Source organism: Dipodomys spectabilis, unplaced genomic scaffold (genome assembly GCF_019054845.1).
Source record: "Dipodomys spectabilis isolate Male_0828 unplaced genomic scaffold, ASM1905484v1 ptg000297l, whole genome shotgun sequence".
Classification (NCBI taxonomy): domain Eukaryota; kingdom Metazoa; phylum Chordata; class Mammalia; order Rodentia; family Heteromyidae; genus Dipodomys; species Dipodomys spectabilis.
The window spans coordinates 12,683,927-12,705,740 of NW_024870974.1; the positions used below are offsets into that span (position 1 = coordinate 12,683,927).

Sequence of the window (21,814 nt, forward strand, 5' to 3'; positions counted from 1 at the left end):
CTTGGTAAACAATTTATAAACAGAAGCTATTATTTTTATTATAGTGCTTTTATGTAGCAAAGCTGAATTCTGCTATCCTGTTTTACAGCCCTAATCTCACTGTTGTGCAATTCACAAGTCAGTAGGGAGAAAACGCCCTGGAAGAGTCACACTTTGCTTCAGATCATGACTCCATCACTCACGGTGCCACCTTGAAGAAATATTACCCCACTGCCCAATAAGTAAGTGGGCGAAAGACTTAAAGAGAAGCTTCTCTGAAGAAGAAAGAAGGATGGCCAATAGACATATGAAGAAATGTTCAACATCACTAGCCATAAAAGAAATGCAAATCAAAACAACATTGAGATATCACCTCACTCCAGTTAGAATGGCAAAAATCAAGAACTCTAACAACAACAGATGCTGGAGGGGATGTGGACAGAAAGGAACCTTACTGCATTGTTGGTAGGAATGTAAACTTGTTCAACCACTTTGGAAAGCAGTATGGAGGTTCCTCAAAAGACTTCACATAGAACTCCCCTATGACCCAGCAATCCCACTTTTGGGCATTTACCCAAATGTTTACAAAAAAGACCACACTAAAGCTACCAGCACAACTATGTTTATTGCAGCATTATTTACCATAGCTAAGATATAGAACCAACCCAGATGCCCCTCAGTAGATGAATGGATCAAGAAAATGTGGTATATATACACAATGGAATTCTATGCCTCCATCAGAAAGAATGACATTGCCCCATTTGTTAGGAAATGGAAAGGCTTGGAAAAAATTATATTAAGTGAAGTAAGCCAGGCCCAAAGAAACATAGGTCCCATGGTTTCCCTTATTTGCAATATCTAGTATAGGTATGAGTCAAGCGGAAAAAGTCAGAGAATGTGATGTTAGGAAAACGAACCCTCAAATATGTATTTTAATGTTTTTGTTTCTTTCATGCATGTGTTTCTAACGCATTTATAAGATTATTTCTTTGTTGCTTTGTATGTCCCTCCCCCACAGTGTAACCCCTGCTTTCACTATATTTGATGTCAGTATAACATGTGGAGGAGACGGGGACAAACAAGTCGTTTAAGGATTCAGGTGGACCTGTTGCAACAATGAGAAGTACAAAATGTCATGTCAAAACCAGCTTTACAATGTCGGTGTGGGGGGGGGGGGAGGGGGGTATGATTGGGTAGGGGGGAGGGGGGAGGCTGGGAAGGGATGTGAAGGGTAAACAAAGGAGGAGGCTGTAATGCTTGGTAAGAAATGTATGCATTATCCTGCCCATGTAATTGTAACCCCTCTGTACAGTATGTTCTCAAATAAAATAAAATTAAATTAAAAAAAAAAGAAATATTACCCCATCTTTCTTATTTTCAGTTTTATTATGAAGTGAGACTTCATCCTCCTCAAAACAAAGGAGCAGGTAACAATGCTCGATAGGAAATATACACATTACCTTACATATGTAACTGTAACGCTTCTATACAGCCTCTTTACAATAAAAATATATAGTAAAAAAAATTAAAAGCAACAGCTAACCAGAGTATTCAGGAAAACACCTATCAATGAGGAGGTACTTAATAGCTATTTTTATTAATAGATACGTGATCTGCTTATACATATCTTGCTTGTTTGAATGTTGGTTTTTAAAGAGACCATTTTATCTCTTACTTTTTTAACCCTGCCCACATATTCCTAACTCAGAACTGCTTTCAAACTTCTAAAAAGTAATCTGTGAAGAAAGTACGACATTATGTATGGCTATGTATAATGTTAAATAAAACAATTCAGAATGAGAAATAATAACCAGTGTTCTAAATGATACAATTTTAGCCAACATAAGAATGAAATGCACTCTCCTTTAATCCTTACAAGGAAAGTAATCTAATGTACCTGATATCAGTCAATACTCTTTTTGTAATATACTACTGCCTTGTTCTTGTTCAAGGTGATAAAATGTCACTGAGATAGCATAGTTAGGGAACATCCTTTTATAGATCTTTAGATGACATTCATATTTAGCACATGAATTGCAAAAAGGTAATTAGATCTTTACATTAAATTTTTTATAATTTTGCTTTATTTAACAACATATCTAGGCACACATGTGTACATTCATGTGCATACATATGTTTAATTTTGCATATTATTAACCCCTCAATAATTCAGAAAAAGACTATATTTTAATCTACTTCCATTGTTTTGGCTACCATTTTATCCCATTGACTAGTTAACTAGTTGTATTTAGTAAATTTTATCCTTAGAAATGGTATCAGGACTGCTACAGCAAAATAAATAACAAAGAGAAGGTTGTCTGTAAATTGCATGACAAACATAATTAAATGAAAAACAAAAACTCCAACATCTTGAGCCTTTTAACTTGATGTGTAAGCCAACTTCACAACTACATCTAGTTTGGCCACAACATGGCTACATCTTCCTTGTAAATGCCACTTAAGCCTTAAAGGCAAAGCATCTTCCCACTGGCATTTAAATTATGCAACAATTACTTCTCACCAACCATGATACACCACAACCTGACAACATGTGGTGATAAAGCTTTAAACAAAGATGTGGGATTGCTACAGTGATGCTGTGGAATATTAACGATGGTATCTGCTGGCAGGTCTTCATCAGGCATGTGAGGAATGGGTGGCTAATCTTCATCCTGTATCACTGGGCCTTGTCACATTCACACTTTACAGAGCTGACTGTGAGAGTAATTACTGCCGAGATAAGCCCTTTCTGCAATCTGTGCAGCTAATTCTCCTGATGGAGAAAAAAAAAAAACAATGAAAAGTAGCCTAACACTTTAATAATGTTTAAGTATACCTAATCTATTTCTTTTCTGATCCTAATGTTTCCTAAATATGAGAAGGAAAGAGGATTTGAAAGTACTTACAGCTGTCTGTTCTTATGTAAATCATCCAGGTTGCTGTAATATTCTGTCTGAAAAATGACTGGCATGAAATAATGCCATAAATTATAATAGAATGTAGCACAAGTAGGGAATTACTTTTTAAGATGAATTCCGGATATGATTTTCATGCAAAAAGAATGTTTCCCTTATCAAGTTGGAATTATTCTGTTATTAATGCTTCAAGGGTGTACAATTTTATTCAGTTTGAATTTCAAGTCAAAATTGCTCTTCAGATTCTTGATGAAGTGCTTCTTAGCCATGTGCATTTTTAGTGAGACTTTTATTATTAGTTTTCTCTTTGTGTTACGTGTAGTAACATGATTATACATAATGTATTTTTAGTGTTTTCCAATTTGTTGAAAATCATCAATTCTACAATCCCCTTTATTTTATGTCTATGCTTTGCTATTCAAATATTAACAAATGAGCATAGACTTTGGCTTACATTCAAATAAGATAAATAGTACTTTAAAGGGCTGGGAGAAATGAATGTTTCTATATTTACTTTCCTCTCACATAAGAACATAATTTTCAATACCTACTTTGAGTGAGACCAAAGAAGGTTCAATAACACCAAAATGAATAAAAGGTTACTAACTTCTTGAACATGGCCTGGCTTTCTTGAGTTAATCTGAGAAACCAGACATTTTCTTCTTCTATTAAAACAAATAAATATTAACAATTGTTGGCTATTGTAGCTGGTTAATAATCTAACCTACTGAAAGTTGTAAATATGAGATCATCAAAAAGTAGTAAGTAAATTTTAATAGTCCTCAAGTTTCTTAGAAAAGAGTAGAGTCACACTAAATCATGTCTGTTGGTATAATACACTTTCCGTCAATGTATTCATTCATTCCTTCCTTCCTCCTCTCCCTTTTTCTTTCTTTCTTTCCTTTCTGTGTTTTCTTTTCTTTTTTGTTTCTTTCTTTTTCCTTCCTTCCTTCCCTTTCTTTCTTCTTTCCTTCTTCTTTTCTTTCTTTCTTTCTTAGGAATTTTGCTTGATTGCTTTTGCTTTTTAAGTTTTCTATTTTCTTTTCTTTCTGTTCTGGGGCTTGAATTCAGGGTACCTTGCTTACAGTTGGCATGCTTCCTTCTGAGCTCTGCCTTCAGTCTAGCCTCTTATAGGTTTTACTGGAGATAGAGTCTCTCAGACTTTTCTTCCCCGGGTGGCCCTAAACTGGGCTGCTCGTTTGTTCTACCTTCTGAGTAGCTAGGATTGCAAGTATCAAGTACCAGTACCTAAATAAAATTCAATGAAGCCTTTAAGATTTTAAATTTTCAGTAATCCCTTTTAAAGTGTGAATTTCACAGTCCACACCCACTCTTTCTGCTGAAATCTTAAATTCAATTCCATTCCCCAAATGGCTACTGTGAGTGATACAATTTAGTAATTCAAATTCCATTCCTTCAAAATAACAACTATGCTCTCCTAATTGATTTTAAATTTTGTAGAGTACAGTGATGTTTAGAAACATACACTGCCTTTATACTCCATCTGGAAGATTCTCCACACTTAAACCCTTAACACTCCACAAAGAAAAATCTATAGCTAGGGCTGGGAAGATGGCTCAGTGGTACAGCGCTTGCCTTGCATGCCTGAGGCCGAGTTCGATTCCTCAGCACCACATAAGCAAAAAGAAAAAAGCCAGAAGTGGCGCTGTGGCTCAAGTGGTAGAGGCTAGCCTTGAGCTGAAGAGCTGAGGGACAGCACCCAGGCCCAGAGTTCAGGCCCCAAGACTGGGCCCAAAAAAAAAAAAAAAAAGAAAAATCTATAGCTAAATCCATGGGATTGTTTTGTCTTTACAGGTAAAAATTCTCCTAGTTAGATCTCATTTAAAAATGTATCATTTAGATTTAAATGAGTAGTAAAAACATGGTCATTTAAAAGTCCTGAGATGATAGGTCTGGGAAGGTGGCTCAGTGGTAGAGTGCTTGCCTTGCATGCATGAGGCCCTGGTTCAATTCCTCAGCACCACATAAGCAGAAAATACCAGACATGGCACTGTGGCTCAAGTGGTAGAGCGCTAGTCTTGAGCTGAAGAGCTGAGGGACAGCGCCCAGGCCCAGAGTGCAGGCCCCACAACAGGCAAAACAAACAAACAAAAAAGGTCCTGAGATGTATATCTACACAATTTAAATCATAGCACAGAATTAGTGAGAATTCAGACCTACAAAAATCTTCTCAGGAAGGAATCTTAGCACTAGTATTTTAGAATCTGGCCCAAGGCACTAGTAAATACAAGTGATGTCAATATTATGATTGCTTTATATCTATGGTCAACTTATTTACATGCTTGATGTAGAAGCATGTAGTCACTGGCCAGACACAGAAGTGCATGCCTGAAATTCTAGCATCTTAGCAGTTAGAAACTGGGGGGAAATCACAGTTTGAGGATGGCCTGAGCAAAAAGTTAGTAAGGCCTCATCTCAACAAATAAACCAGGCATGGGAAGATCACATTTGTATTCCTAGCTTCTAGGAAGGAGTCACAGGAAGGAGGACCAGCTTCCAAGGACAGACTCATTCATAACTTCAATTCAAATCCCAGGTCACTTGGGAGAGAGTCCTTCAAACCTTTTTAAACAAGAATATATGCTTTGAAAGAAAATATACTATAAAATCTGAACTTGATACTTTTATTTTCAACTCAACCAGAAAATGACTAAAAAGCATCCAAAGGGAAGAAAAAGAATGGGATAATATTAAGATTTCAGAATCATAAGGTGCTGTCAATTCATTTTTGCTAATGTAAACATCCATACAAATATTTTTGGAATTTCCGGATGGAATTTAAATAGCAAACTTCAAAAATACGAGTAAAACAACAGCATAAATTTCAAGCCTGCTAGACTCACTCCAATTAGCATAATTAAATTTCATTTCTCACAGTTGAAAGGCAAAAAAATTCCCTTTTCCAGTTGCAGTTATCTTCAACTCCTTAGCATATTTTGAGTAACTCTATAAGTAAATTCCAAATATACTTTCCTTATTTCTAGCCCATATAGGAACATTTTAAAACCAAAATATGAGACCATTTGTAAGATTTCTGAGATTATTTACAAGATGAATAACCACTGATAAGAAAATATCCATCCCCCCAAAACACAAGGTTACATTTTACCACTTATGTGCATGCCAAATATCTCAGATTTATTTTAGCCACATGAAGATAATGTTTACAGTGTCCCTCAGTTTCATACTAGTAATAAAAATCTCATGACGTTTTTCAACATGACCTTCATTAAATAGCTGAAAAAAGATGAAAACTTTCTCGTAACTCAGAAAAACATTTTTCCCATTTTATATCATGAAATGTACTAGATCTATTATTATTTATATTTAAATAACTTATAGTACCATAACTGATTCTGGTTAAGTATTCATATATTTAGTTATTATGTTGCGACTCTTGGGTCCAGCTTTTACTTTCAGTTAAGTTTTGTAATAAAGTAAATTAGTTAAGTCCTCAAATCTTGGTGTCAATTAGGATGTATATTTCCAACATATCCTTTAAAATACCAAAAAATCCTGCAAAGACTATAGACACTTCTAATTATATTTGTAGGCTTAATAAAAAAAGAAAAGAAAAATATTTCCTGTCATATTTTTTTTTTTTTTTTTTTTTTTTTTTGTCGGTCATGGGGCTTGAACTCTGGGCCTGGGCGCTGTCCCTCAGCTCTTCAGCTCAAGGCGAGTGCTCTACCACTTGAGCTACAGCGCCACTTCCGGTTTTCTAGTGGTTTATTGGAGATAGGAGTCTCACGGTCTTTTCTGCCCGAGCTGGCTTTGAACCGCGATTCTCAGATCTCAGCCTCCTGAGTAGCTAGGATTACAGGCGTGAGCCACCGGCGCCCGGCGTTTCCTGTCATATTTCCTAAGGCTCTCTTCCATGCCTTCAGGTAGAATATCCTTTCCAATCAATGTGATACTGAATATCTCTTCCGAGGTGAACCTCACAGCACCTCATCCATGTTCTAAGAAGTCACAGCCGTTCTTGACACTCATTTTATGCAGTTTTTCTCCTTTGACCTTATTCTTTGGTTTCTATCAAGTAAAATATTTCAGGCAATTACAATTTGTGAAAAAACTAAGAAAGCCAGGATGTTGTTGAGTGCGTGGAGCTGGGAAAACCTATCAAGTCCTCCAGTATCCTGCTCTTCCCAAACGTACATGGACTACAGGGATGAAAACCACTCAATTTACCCCAATTCTAAGTTTATTTTCCATAGGTGTATGTCTGTAATCCAAGGATACTTTGGAGGCTGATGCTGGAGGAACACAAGGCCAACCTGGACTACATAAACTTGATAATCTCTCACAAACAAAACAAGTCAGCCAGCCGGAAAACAAACACAAACCATTCTCATTTCCCTCAAATAAATAATATTAATTATTCTAGATTTCCCATATATATATATATATATATATATATATATATATATATATATATGTTGTCTTCACGATGTCATATAATAGTCAATTCAGAGAGAGAATGAGAGAGACAGAGTCAGACAGAGAGACAGACACAAACAGAGATCTAGACAAAGAGACAAAGCAGAGAAAGAGAAAGTCTTCCTCTTCTTATAAGGCCATCAACCCCGGCTATCAACATCAAAGAATGCTATTTAAGCAGCCTGTGTCAGCATTGTCCTTCGTGTACCCTGTAGCAGCGCAGAGGAGATTCTGTCTATAATAAAACAGTTGGGAGAAGCAGTCACATGCTGTGAGGCACAGCCTGTCTGTTTACAGTAAAACAGCCTCTTGGCTGTGGAATACATTTCTTCTTTTCTCCAATTAGTTGCACCACCGCATATACAACACCAGGACACTGAGTTTAACATTTCATGTTTCCCTTGGACATCATCAAATAATTGCAAATTATTGTTTTTAATCTGTTCAAAACCAATAAAGCTCACCAAGACAACGGACGCATAAAATTTTCATAGATGATAATCTCACATTTCTTTGAAAGATCTCTAAGAGGACAAACTGCTCAGTGTCTTCTTTTAAAGGAAACAGAAAAGGAATACATTGAACGTCTGATAATAAAATATACTCAAATTAGAACTGCAGTTCATCATACGGATACTTTGCCCAGACAGAGTATACTCTAAAATCAAATTTATTATTTTGAGTTTTGTTGTGTATATATACTTCGTGTAATCTACCAACCCAGAAATCAAGACACACTGAACTAAGGTAATCATTCTGAAACCATGCACTAGAAAGACCGTAATTTTTGAAATGAACACTTAGTGCTAGAAAAATAGATAGCAGAACTTTCTGGCCACCATTCTACAAGATGATAATATGAAAAAGGCATAAGCACAAACAGTGTGAGCTATGGGCAGAATGGTGCCCTCCCTCCTTCATACTCTACCCAATGCGATGGTATATAAAAGAGGATGTTTGGGGGAGGGTGGTGTTTTTGTGACTTTGGGAGATGGTTGTGTTTAGAGGCCAGCCTGAGAGCAGGGCCTTTATTATGAGAGTATTTAAAGGATACTGGAGTGCTCTTCATCTTTCTCTCACCTCACATATAGAAAGAAGATGGAACAAGTCCTCACTGGAGCTCAACCGTGCTGGCCCCTTCATCTTTGACTTCCAAACCACAGAACTGTGAGAAATTATCTTTCTGTGTCTAAACCATCCAATACATAAGATTGTGTTATGGCAGCTCCAATAGGCCAAAATAGTATTGAATGCTTAAAGTAAGTAGATTATACTCTAAGGAAAATTCCATTCCTTCTATAGAGCTCTAATTCCCTGACACACACACATACACACACACACCATCCCCAGGCATCTGCAAGTAGATTCATCTCGCAACATACAATTTTACTGAGAGGTTTTACGTTAGAGAATGTCTGAAGAAGGCTACTGTCTTCTAGTGGGAAGTGTCAGAAAGGCTACTAAATACCTGCAGCACAGACACTCATACCACATGCTTACAGTCTTGTCAAGTAGTTGGGAAAGTTCATTTGGTATTTTTCTCTTTTGCACCAAACTCAATGGACCACTGATTAACTCTTCAAAACTCTTTTTTTTAAACTTCGTGTGGTTTTTCTGTTTATTTTTTTAAATAGAGTCTTACCATGTAGCACAGGTACATCTTGAACTCAAGATTCCACCTCCATATCACTAGTACCGAGATGATAGGTTTGTACCACTGTATCTGGATTCTATTTGTTATTTTGTTTTTTTTAAATTGATAGTTGGGGATTACATAAATTTCACAAATTTCACATTATTGTGGAATCGTGATACTTAGTCACAAACACATTTTTAACCTTCACAAGGCAAACTGTCATTATCATGGTCTATAAAGTTTGTGAATTCTATGAGCTTTGACAATACAACTATTTCTTCCACACCGGGTGATATGGACATTTCTTTCCTTTTGCTTAGTGTAAGCTGGTCCCTCTTTCCCTCTCATTCCTTCTCTCCCAACACTGCCTTTGAGTTGCTTAGTTCATGTTCATCTATGTCCAGTGCAGCTGATGGACCCCTGTGTTGTATGCTTTCCTGTTTCCCTCTGATTCTGTGCCCTCCTCCTAGCTTCCCTCTGTTGTGTGCATACATACACCATATACGTGGTCAAGGAGTCATTTAGCAATGATATGACAAAATGAGTGGAAATCCTTTGTTTCTCCAGTCCTGTTTACTTTGTCCTATCTTTGGCTTCTTCAAAACTCTTAGCTATCAAGGTCCACATAATGATTGATCTTGATTTTATTAGATTGAGAGATACTGCAGAGATTAATAAAATGTTTCTCTGGGCGTGTGTGTCTGTGAGGCGTGTCCAAGGATGATTAGGTCCTTAGGGCTCTGAACCAATCAATACTTTAACCATTCCTTGAATAAAAAGCCACGCACTGATGGCTCACACCTGTAATCCTAGCTACTCAGGAGGCTGAGATCTGAGGATCCATCAAGGCTTAAACCAGGGAAGTAAGACTCTTATTTCTAACTAACCACCAGAAAATTGGAAGTCACACTGTGGCTCAAAGTGGTAGAGTGCTAGCCTTGAATGACAGAGCTCAGGGACAGCACCCAGGTCCTGAGTTCAAGCCCCATGACCAATAAAGAATAACAAAACAACAAGGACTAGACTAATGGAAAGGTAGAACTGAGTGGTAGGGCCTAGCTGGAGGAAGAGGATGGCTTAGGAATGAGCAGTTTCAGGGTATTTCTTGATCTGGGGCCCCTCCTGTTTCTTCTTTGCTCTTTGCCTCCCGGCTGGCATGAGGATGGGCAATTTTCCTCAGCCGTGTTCTTCCTCCGTGCTGTCTGCCTGGCCTAAAAGCATTAGATTCCCTCAGAACTACTAACTGAAACCACGGAATTGATGTGGCCAAGTTAATCTTTCCTCCTTGAAATTGCCTTTCTCAGTTATTTGACACAATGACAAAAAGTCTGAGAAGCATCTTGAGTTACTTAAAGATAAATAATTATAAAAAGAAGTAAGAACATTTTGGATTACTGAGTGTAAATCTTTCCTTATGATTTCATGCCAATTCTCTGTACAGTATATAGACATATGAAGGCTACCCTGCTTATGAGAATAGCAATGGTCAGGAAATGAAAAGACCATGATAACTAGTTCTAAAGGTTCTGAATATAGTTTATAATAGGCAACAGCAAAACTAGTTTCCAAAATTATTTAAATGTTTCAAGTGTAAAGTCAAAATGGAATGTTTAACCTTCATCTTGACAAAGTGTCATAACTCATTTAGTTATCACCAGGATTAGAAACAGAACCACCAGTTTTCATAGACCACAATTCTTTGTAGCCCTGGGTGATCGCTCGCCCATGTGGAGGCTCTAAATTCAGCTACAGTTTAATTTTTTCCTTTGAACAATGTTCTTTTTTTTTTCTTAAATATTTAAATCATGGCTGATGTTTTCCTTCTTAGTGACAGTTCTCTCTAACAGAAAAACTATTTTCAAAAGGTGAGGTTTTTTTTCCCCCCTTTGGTGAAAATTTCAAGATGATTACTCAAACTACATAGTGTAACATGAATATGGAAACTTGGTTATTACATGGGAATTTTTAGAAGTTAAGTATCCAATCTGGGTAATTCCAGTTTAAAAAAGAAAAGAAAAAAAGAATCTTCTTCTTTGTTTTTATATGTCAGACAGTATGAGATTTTTTTGGAAGGAGGGGTGCTGAATTACTTTAATTATAGCTATGTAATACTGGCAGTGGAAGTAATAATTTTCTCTCTGATTTCACTCAACAAACGAAGGTCTCATTTCTTATTTTAAATCTGATCACAACTACTTTCGAGAAGGCTGAACTTCTTTCTCTGAGTTAATTATCCAAAATAAGCACTTTCTGGCAAAGTGAATGAATAGATACTTAGCTATGTTAAAATGGATGACTCAATGATTTAGTAAATATCTACACTTAATATTTATTTAATGCAAACGTATTTTTCTATTCCATTCATATAAAGTTTGATGATATATGCCTAAAAATCTATATTAAACAAATGAAAATGTTTTCTTCATTAGGTAAAAATCTTAAAAGTGATATTACAGTCTAGTCATTCTTATGAAAGGTTATTTCTAGTAATGTAAGATATGTTTTTGTACCTGCAATAGTATTGGTGTTTATAAGTCCTATGGAGTCCCATTATTTATTGGCTCATGGGAGCAAAACAACATAATGAAACCAATCTTAGAACTTAAACTCAGCATGTAGTAATGTTTCAGAAAAGCATGGCAAGTTCTCTTTTATCTCAATCTCTTAGGACCACTCAAAGTCTGTTTTTTTCATTTTATTGAATTTAATTATTATAAAATGCCATCATGAAGGTATTTTTGACTAGGACTTTTTTGTTGCTTTTAATAATATGTCAAGGACTCTTTCAGTGGTCTTGTATGAATTCTTCATGAATTAAAAATCCTATTTTATTCCTCTCAATTCTTGAGTTATACTAGTAGGATTTTTGTTTATACATAAAATAAACATGTTAAATGTAACTTGCTATTGATATGCATTTGTATATTGAAAACACATACCAGAAAACTAATAACCACTGATCTTCTTTACCTAGCAAATGTGTTTGTTATGTTATAAAGATCCTACAAGATTCCTTGTAGTATTTTTATGTTATCATATACAATGACTATACCATGAAAACATAAATGATACATATTTTGTCTTGTGTATAATTTTATGCTATTTGAGTATCATATAACACTTTTTGTCTTGGCTTGTCCTGGGGCTCGAAGGCTTATACTCTGGGCCTGGGCACTGTCTCTGAACTCCTTTATTTGCTCAAGGTTAGTGTTCTACCACTTGAGCCATAGCACCACTTCTGGCTTTTTTGGTGATTAACTGGAAATAAGAGTCTCACAGACTTTACTTCCTGGACTGGCTTTGAAGCACTATCCTCAGATCTCAGCCTCCTAAGTATCTAGGATGTCAAGTGTGAGCCATTGGTGCTCAGCTCATATAATGTATGTCATCCTGGGCAAAGGCCATGCTAATCTTTGCTGTATTGTTCCAATTTCAGTAAATGTGCTCCCAAAGTGAGCAGTAAAGATACATTTTTTTTGTAACTTTGTGAAAATAAAAAGTAAAATATGGGTTTTTGCAAGATTTCTGAATAAAATCTTGCACTTAACAAAATTTAATGTACCCTTAACCTTCAAGATTTTTAATAGCTATGACTGAAACATCTAACCCTGGCTCAGTAATCTGTTTCCATAATTATATACATTTCCACACATATAAAAGTTTCTCTGCCCTTCAACTTGTCAGAGATAGCAATTTTATTACTTTTACATTATATAATTGATAATCAGATTGAATCATTGACAGTGGTCATATATAATTAATTATATCAGTGTTAACAGGTAATGGGTCATAGCAAAGAACCTTGTAAACAAAGTAAACAATGTGAGCCAAATATTGTCACTTACCAGCTCTTCTTGAAGTTGGGAAATGAGTTCATCCCTCTCTTTCAGCTGTAACTTGAGCACTGAACATTCATCTTTCATGATATCCTATAAAAACATCAAAGAGACAGTATAATAGGCTAAGCCCTTTCACTTTGCCTTTGACAAACAAAGTCAGCTTCCCATCATGGCAGATAATTGCAACTGACTAAGAAGCCTCAGATTTCTTCTGTGATGTGGTAGCTTCCATACCATTTCAAAGTTTCAACTGAAAACAAATGTGTCCAAAAATAGTACTATGTTGCACCTGATTACATGTATGTGCCTACATATACATGTAAGTATGTCATATTTTACATAATTAATTTTTTATTTTTTTATTTCTTAGGATTAAAAACCAAACAAGTCATTCTCAAGTCTTTCCTCTTATGTTTGTGCATATATAAGCAATGGAATAATAGTAATGATAGTCTAGAAGAGAGATTTTAGCCATTGTCTCCCTGCTGTAATTAGCTAGGAATTCTCATGTTAGTCTCACCACCAATGATGTAATATTAGTAATACTGGTATTATTTGGCCCTTTCAACACAATCCTCAGCCTTTTAACAATCTTATTCTGTAAGGTGCAGTGACTCATGGCTTCTATGTACACAATCTATGCACGTTTATCACCTCCACCCCTCCATGCTGGCAACTCAGATGCAAGGACGTCATCCTGAATCCTGTCTTCTAAGCTCCAGCTCACAAACCAATACCTCCTGCTCACTCAACACTGTGTCAAAAATTTATCATATCCTCCCCTCCACTCTGAGGCTTGACTTCTACTCATTTGCAACAGGATTCTTCTATCATCAGGAATTAGCCAATACTCTCAGCTCGTACCCGCTCTGAAACAAATCTGACATCATGTCTGTGCCCTCTACTTTCTTAGTATTTCTTGGAATTGATGTTCTCTATTCTTCATTAAATTACTGTGGAAACTCATCCCTTCTTACCCAAAGTACTACAGTAGTCTCTAAATTGGTTTGGCCTCACTCTATCACTTCCCTTATCAGTGGGAGTAATTTGTTTTTAAAACAGAATTAATACCATTCCTTCCTATTAAAACAGCTAATTCCTTTTTTCATGAAAATTTGAAACTCTTGGGCCTAAGTGTTGTATTCCCTTCACCATTTGTTATTTTTTTTTTTTTTTTTAGTTTCAGAGTTTATTTCCAATCAATCATTGCTTTCTGGAAACAAAGCTGAAATGTAGTATTGTTTTATGCACATGTAAATCATTGGATTTTACGACCTTCTCCCATTATAACCTCCTATCTCCCACAGTATCTCATATTCTAAGGCAAATTCCAGGAAAAACTCTAACTATCCATTACTGAATGAATTATACATTCTTTTGTGAGTTAGGTGACATAGTATATAAAAGTGGCATATAAAAATTCAAGATAAAAATACACTTGGAAATGATAAATTATGCAGAACTCTAGCTATGCACACTGGAGGAGGATATTCTTAGGAGAGGATCACAAAGGCTCAAGAGCTATGTGCATATGATCATATAAAATGAAGTTTATCAAAGTGAACTCCAAGAATTAGAAACAAGAAGTTTTTTGTTATTTGGGTTTTCCCCCTTTGTTGTTGTATTTTTTAAAAAATTTCTGTACCTTTTGTTCTATATATAAGTTTATCTGTTTGGGGGAGTATAGTGGGGAGCACCAAAATGCTGGGACAAAGGATGACAAATTCATCAGTGATACTCACTAGATATTATGATGAAAATGAACTATACAACTGGTTGGGGTGGAGGTTTGGGAGAAGAAAAACTGGGAGAAAACCAGAGAAGAGGTGACACTGTTTAAAAAAATATACTCATTACATGACTTATGTAACAATAACCTCTCTGTACATCATCTTTAGGATAGCAATTTAAAAAAAACTTTGGTGACATACAAAAATTCAAGCGCTCTTTCCTTGTTACCCAGCCTTACTGGAATACCTTTATTTTTTAATTTCTACTTCAATATACAGACTCTGCCTAATTAATACAAAGCATATTAACCGCCACAAATAAGATGCTGGAATTCATATTTCCTTCCCTCAAAATTGCCAAATCAACATGATAAGCGTTAGAGGAGGGAGCACTCATTTACTTTACAACTTAACTCTATCAGAGATGGCAAGGAAGAAAACTTCCGAATGGTCAGAGAAAATCAAATATTTATTCTAGCTCTCATAGTAATTTTGTGTCTTTTCCACAGAAATAGACAATGTGTACTTCTAACTTGTTAATGTCTCTTTGCCTTTGTTGATGACCAGTTGAAATGGAAGCATTCTAGTCATCTTTGCCTGAACTTTGTCCTTTGTAATTAAGTCCTACTTCCTACATGATAGATTTTTCATGGACAGTTTGTAACTATTGTTTTTTAAACTAATGTTTATCGGTTCTAGGTATTCCTCTTAAAATAAAAAGGTGTACCTGGCTCCATTTTGCAAAGAGAAAATCTGCTTTCTTAGCAGGAGGTGAGAAAATAACCATGCTTCTTAGGACCAGTGGGAGCTATGATCGGATCCTTGAACCTGTAAACAATTCGCTATGTGGCTCCGTACTGATTACTTAACTTCCTTCAACTCTTGGAAAATGTCTGTGGAGATCAATGACAACACCAAAAGCTCTGTTGTATCTTACTGCCACGAAGGAGAAAACAAAGAAAATATGAAAGGAAGGGGGGAAGAATAAAGACTGAGTTGGAGTAGCAAGAAGAGGACCGTGTTTTATTCTTGATTAATTCTCTGTCAGATAAACAAGTTGTGCTAGAAGCCTACTGGCTTATTCAAGAGATCTCAGTTTGAAAGAAAGTGGGTAGCCTCTTGATCTGCAGTGGATGGAGTATCTCAGGAAGAGCCAGATCATCACCATCACCATAATTCTGCCACTGTTTCAGACCATGATCTTGGACTTCTGCTAGAAGTCTTGACAAACTCTAGATATCTAACACATGGAACTGGGTAGTTAACCCCAGGACTTACAGCTCAGCCATCAGCCCTTTCATGATGTGGGATCTTAGACTCAACTACTATTTACTGTCATTGCTTTTTAAAAATTTTTTTCTTTTTTTTTTTTTGCTGTTGGTGATTTTCAACAGTAATTTTAATAATCATTTGTTAATCTATTACTTTAAATAAATGATTTGCCTATCTTGTCCTTACTGGAAAGGATACAGGAATGGTTTATCCTCAGTATGCTTACTTTTAAAAAATCTCAGACTTTATTGCTGGGGAAACTTGTCAAGAAGTTCACAACTTCATAACTTTCCATCAGGTAGCTGATTTTCATATATTTATAGAAGAATGACAAATATTAACTATTCATTGATAACAAGCAAAGATGTTTTGCAAAAAAAGTCTTCCTTATAAATAGCCTTGAAAATGAATTTTAGTTACTGGACATTTTGCTTTCAGTTGTTTTATATTCATGTGATAGTTTACTAAGTTTAACATGCAAAATCAAAGACTTTTAACAAAAGTTCCAGATAAAGTTTGGTGGATATGTCTCTTTAATGTTCATATTTTACCTAACAATTCTGAACATATTTGATGACCTAACAAGTTAGAAGTAATATTGGTGAGGGGAAGTAAAAGGATTTTAATGTTAGCGGACTTCAAAATATGACAATTCCATTAACCTCTATAAAAGTTGGATCCACTTGAACTGTGCTTTTAAAAATGCACATTATTCCTAGATAGAAAAACAGAATTCCAGTATAAGATTTTTTTTAGTTTTAAAATTGAATTACATTATTTCCTATTCCAAAAAGTATTCATTAATACCGAATTCAGTGTGGTGTAGACCAAAGATGATATCTTTGCTACTATTTTTGTGGAATAATGGAGTCCCATGCTTCTTTCATTCAGATCTAGAATGATCTTATTAACTTGTGCCATATAATTCTTCATGACTTTCAGGGACAGGCCAGGGTTTCTACTTCCATGGTGATCTTACAGACTGCTTCCTCTCAGGTTACTCCTACACAGAAGGAATACAGCCACCACCGTACAAAGCAGAGGTTACATAGTTATTCCATTGACAGGAATGTATAGATACGCTCTCCCCCGCCCCCCGCCCCAACACCAACAGCCAGCCACAAGAAGGCACCATCTTGACATTTAGCCTGTTTGGACTTCAGTTGACTCCATCCCCAACTCTTTCTTCACTCTGTCTAAGAAACCCAAGAGAATTCTTCTCTTACAAGATGCAAGGAAGGCCTGAGATTGTTCAACTGCCCTAAATTTTCTGGGAACACAGCTGAGGAGTTGGTCAGAAAGTTAGGGATTAAGCATGACTTTGTCTCACTTGGAGTCATCAAATAGTTTGATCCATACCTATCAGACCCTCAACTCAAAGACAACTAATTATCTTTCTTGCCAGCTTCTTTCCCGTTCATTTAACAGGCCAGGCATCAAGCAACCTAGAAAGGTGTCTATAACATTGAGTCTACGAATTCATTCAAATTATCTAGTCTACGGCTGGCTGTGAAATTGCCATGAATCCTCTACTGCTGGCCATGAACAGGCTGCCCTGTGTAGGTTCTTTTAGTTTCTATGCTTTCCTGGTGCAGTTTTATACACGTTCTGTCGGAAAACCTTCTTCCCTTGAAGCTGTAAAATACAGATCTGCCGTTCAGAGTGGGATACGCCTAGGTGCTGTGACGTCCCACTGAAAGAATCTTTGAATCTCATTCCGCTGGCAGGAGGTGGTTTCTGGTGTGGGCAACCTTCTTCTATCCTCCTGGAATAAGGGAGTGAGCCAATTCTTGGGCAATTATTCTGCTTTTAGTCACAGGGATATACTCCATGAATGACACTGGGCTCTGCATGGTAATTTATGTGATTTCTGTTTAAAATATATATAAAAAAAAGAAGGGTGGGAGGAGATCTATGTCCTCTTATTTTATCTGTTAATAAAACAGTAAAAAATGAACCAGAGAGGAGATACTTTCCAGTACTGGCAGATCCTTTACTAAATTAAAAAAAAAAAAGACTTTTTAGAATGATGAGTTGTGCCTCTGATGTAGAATACAAAAAGAGTAATGCTTTAGAAGTGTTTCAAGGATTTTGACATAATTTTGGAGAAAGAGGGGCAGGGAAAGCAGAGAGCGTAATGCTCTGGTGTACAGGAATTGCAGATAATGTAACTTGATGTAAGCAATGTTTCACGCAGTCTGAGAGGTCAGCACACTAAACTGCAAAAAGGCAATGAACATTAGTTGAAGTTATGAATTACAGCTACAAAAATAAACCGGTATTATGTGGTATGGAAAGAAGTAAAGGTCATGCTTTCTTCTTTTTCAGAGACACTAATGGAAAGCAACAGCACATACAATACTATCTTCAAATACTCATTATCAGCATTATTGTATAGGAGAAGCCTTTTAAGATGGCATATGAAAGAATTTATGAAAAGTATCTTTTTAAACATTTTAAGTAGATATGTTTTGAACAATTAGTTGGGCAGTGATTTCCTGCACACATGCACACATTGCACAACTATAGGATGAACTTCCACTACAAAACAAAATTAGTAATTGATTCTATTAAATAGCGTACTGAAAACCGGTATCTGTCATTAAAGGCTATCTTTAAATTATCTAAAACAGAGGAGAATGTACAAATCTATCACGTGTTTTATACATTATCACTTGCTGTACTTCTGGGCACAGAAGACTGACATTTGAGTCTGCATTACCAGTGTTGATCTGTGTGATTTTCATAAATCAGTGCTGAGTAATAATCTATAATTGGTTGGAAGTCTATGCTAACATCAGATACATGGGATACATGGGTCTGGTCTCAGGATAAAGAAAGATATAATTATCAGACAAAGATTTGAGAATCAACAACATATTGTCAAAAATGGAAAGTGCAACAATGAAGTATCAACTGCACAGTTGCCAAAATATGAGTCTTTTATCTAAAAATATATCCAATAGTTATTTCTAATATTTCTGTCTCTAGACTTGAGTCTGCTATTACAGTATTTTTATCACAGGACAAAGTCACCTCAATATTCATGTGAATTATGTGACTTACTGTGATAGTCTGAATCCTAGGACAGCCACCACAACCAGTTAGAAGCACCAACACATTCTTGAAACATGGCCCTATTTAAAATGTCTAGACAAGTCCATTGCTTCAAGACCAAAGTCACTTTGACCTCTAGTCAGTATGTGGTAAAGTTAATAAGAAGCATGCATGCAATTGTTCAAAATTCCTTTCATACACAATCAATTTATGATGAGGGCAATAGTATCTCCAGTCATGGAAGAAAATAAAAGTCTATGTGGTAAAAATGGAAAATGAACTTCTGCCTAATGAAATTCTAACAGAAATATGTACTTATAACACATAGGAAAGTATGAAAGATTATGTGAATATTTTATGAGACACAGGGGTTTACCTGTGAATTAATTAATCCTGAATTTTTAGTAATATCCTCATCATATTAATGCTCACCCTATTTAATACTCACGTCAAAGATATCTAACAACCATGGTAGATGTGAATATTCTCATGAAATATTGCATTCCAAAGAAAATATTCCAAGGTTCAAAAAGAAGTTTCCAGCAATCAAAAATTAATTTGTGTATTACGGACAACAACATATAGTTCTGTGCTATTTTCCTTCAGGTCATTCATTCAGTGATTTTTACTGTTAAGTCTTCCTCCTCCATTAGTTTCTCAGGTTCTCAATTTAGTAGTAAATGCCTACTGAAATTGCTTAAGAATCACTGTATATATATATGGACACCTTCCCTTCTCCTTCTAGTAGAAAACCCCTCAAGTCATCTGACAAGGAAAAATCCTCTCAACAGACATGAGGGAGCATCAAAGCCTAGGAAGAGAAATCCAGAGATTTTTTTTGTACATATGTGCAAAAGGCAAAGCTCAGAAACCATTTTACAAAAATACCCACCCTGCTCCACAAGTTAAAATGGTATAAATTTTATATGCAGTTGTAATGAAAGAATGACACTTTTCAAGCCTTTTGATTCTAAAAGCCCTTTCCTAGTTGGAAAGCATTTAGTATTTTGTTAATTAAGCTTGAGAAAATATACATCACTCAAAAGGCTGTAATTGTAAATGTACTAACATGTTAAGATTGTAAAGAAAATAGATGGTGACTTATGCAAATGTACAAATTTAACACTCGGTATTAACTGGCATCAGACTGAGACTTATTTAGAAAGTAACATACTGTAAAGATGAATGCTTGTCAATAATTGACAAGTATTTTTTTGCCTTAACCCAGAAATTATAATTTATAAAGTCTTTATTCTGAACTTGTCGCATTGGGAGATTTGCATTTTAATGGTATTATGTTATCTTGAAAGTAATAGACCTTTCTGCTGTCTTTGACTATGAATTTAAATACAAGTCTTCTTTAAATAGAGTCACTTTAATTTTGTCCAGCTGTGCAACATCTCACATCATAAATAGGGAGCCAGTCAAATCATAGGGTTATAACGTAATAAAAAAGAACATAAAACTGTGATGGAAGTCAGTTCTGAAGTGTATGCATAATAAACTAGATACAAACTTTACAATGGGAGTGGTGGTCTTGGTGGTGCAAAAATTACCTAAAGCAACTGGGAGATATTCCAGAGATTCACAGTCCTTACATCCCTCCTTCCCAGTGTATGAGCACCACTGAACATGTACAATGGATTTCATGATTTGCATCATTGCAATTTCACATTTTGGAAACACACTCACTGAACATCGCATGCATGAGAAACTCTCACCTGACCAACCTTAAAGAATGGACTCAGAGACAAGCAGTGCAGCAGAAATGAGACTTTCATGAAGGTCGCACAAAATCAGCTGTATTATGGGCAAGTGTGCCCCAAGAAGTTACAGCAAGCCATTTATTCACTAATGTGCAGATCCTTTTTTGGTGGTGTTGCTGTTGTTCTGCATTAGCTGAGTATTATTGGATGTATAATCATCCTGCATTCCACCTATGTTTCATTATCTTCTATATTCACTCGATGCATCTTTTGAGGTTGGTTGAATTTTCGAAGACACTCTGTTCGCTACCGCCCCGTGTTCTCTTCTGGATGAATGGCTCTCCTGGGTATGTGCTTTTCTGGTATGTACACAGTTTTTGCTTACTTTCTCATTTTGTTACCGTCCATCCTTCCTTATAATAGTTGGCACTCCTCTGATACTCTGTCTGCCTACTATGTCTGTCTAGGGAGTTGCAAGTGCATGGGTTTTATGATTGTCACATCAGTAAGCTCTTAAGTTATGTGTAAGCAACTTTTTACTCAAGGTCAATTTCCTTCTCTTGAAAATAGAGCACCACCAGTTTTTATTTTTCACCATACATTACTGGAATACACACATAAATGTATGCACTGGTACAAGGTTTTCTTATTGTAACTAAAATGTGCCATATTTTTTTTCTCAGGAGGAAAGAACTTTTCTTTATCTGGGATGAAAAATGGATATTGCATGAATTATTCAGAGTTAGTTTTCTGGTCAAGTATTGAGAAAAATGGACAATATTAAACACTTGTCCAGAAATATATGACAAAGTGCTCTAAAACTCAATAACTTTCAGTTTATTTTTCTCTACGAGTTATCTCAATCTTTAAAGTGGCATTTTTTTTGTGTATACCTTTCCTGAACCAATCTTCACAACAACAGACACAAGGCAACCTTGATTGCAACTTCTATTCCTGTCTCTAGCTTTCTTTTAATAGAAAAGGAACCACATTCACAGGATGTACATCCTCGTCTGCAATTTAGCTTACCATAAATAATAATTGTTCAATCATTCTCTCTCTGAAGGCTGGGTCCAAGGTGAGTCACCTAATGGAAATTACTCTCATACAAGTAATGTAGAAAGTATTTTTCAGTCTTCAACTTGAGATAGGCATTTGACTTGACAAAATCTTTTTCAAATAACTTTTCTTCTTGGGATTCTCTGATTAGCCCAATATT

At 35.9% G+C, this 21,814-nt stretch overlaps 1 protein-coding gene and 1 non-coding gene across 2 annotated transcripts in view; both read right to left on the minus strand.

Annotated features, from left to right (window-relative positions):
- The window catches only part of Ccser1 (coiled-coil serine rich protein 1), a 389,496-nt gene that overhangs the window by 62,293 nt on the left and 305,389 nt on the right, over window positions 1-21,814 (minus strand). Inside the window, 1 exon segment of the mRNA XM_042701889.1 lies at window positions 12,837-12,920. Within this exon segment, the coding sequence (XP_042557823.1) occupies window positions 12,837-12,920 (84 nt within the window).
- On the minus strand, window positions 12,345-12,451 carry LOC122127265. The gene has a single exon (XR_006151104.1). It is a non-coding gene; the product is annotated as a U6 spliceosomal RNA (small nuclear RNA).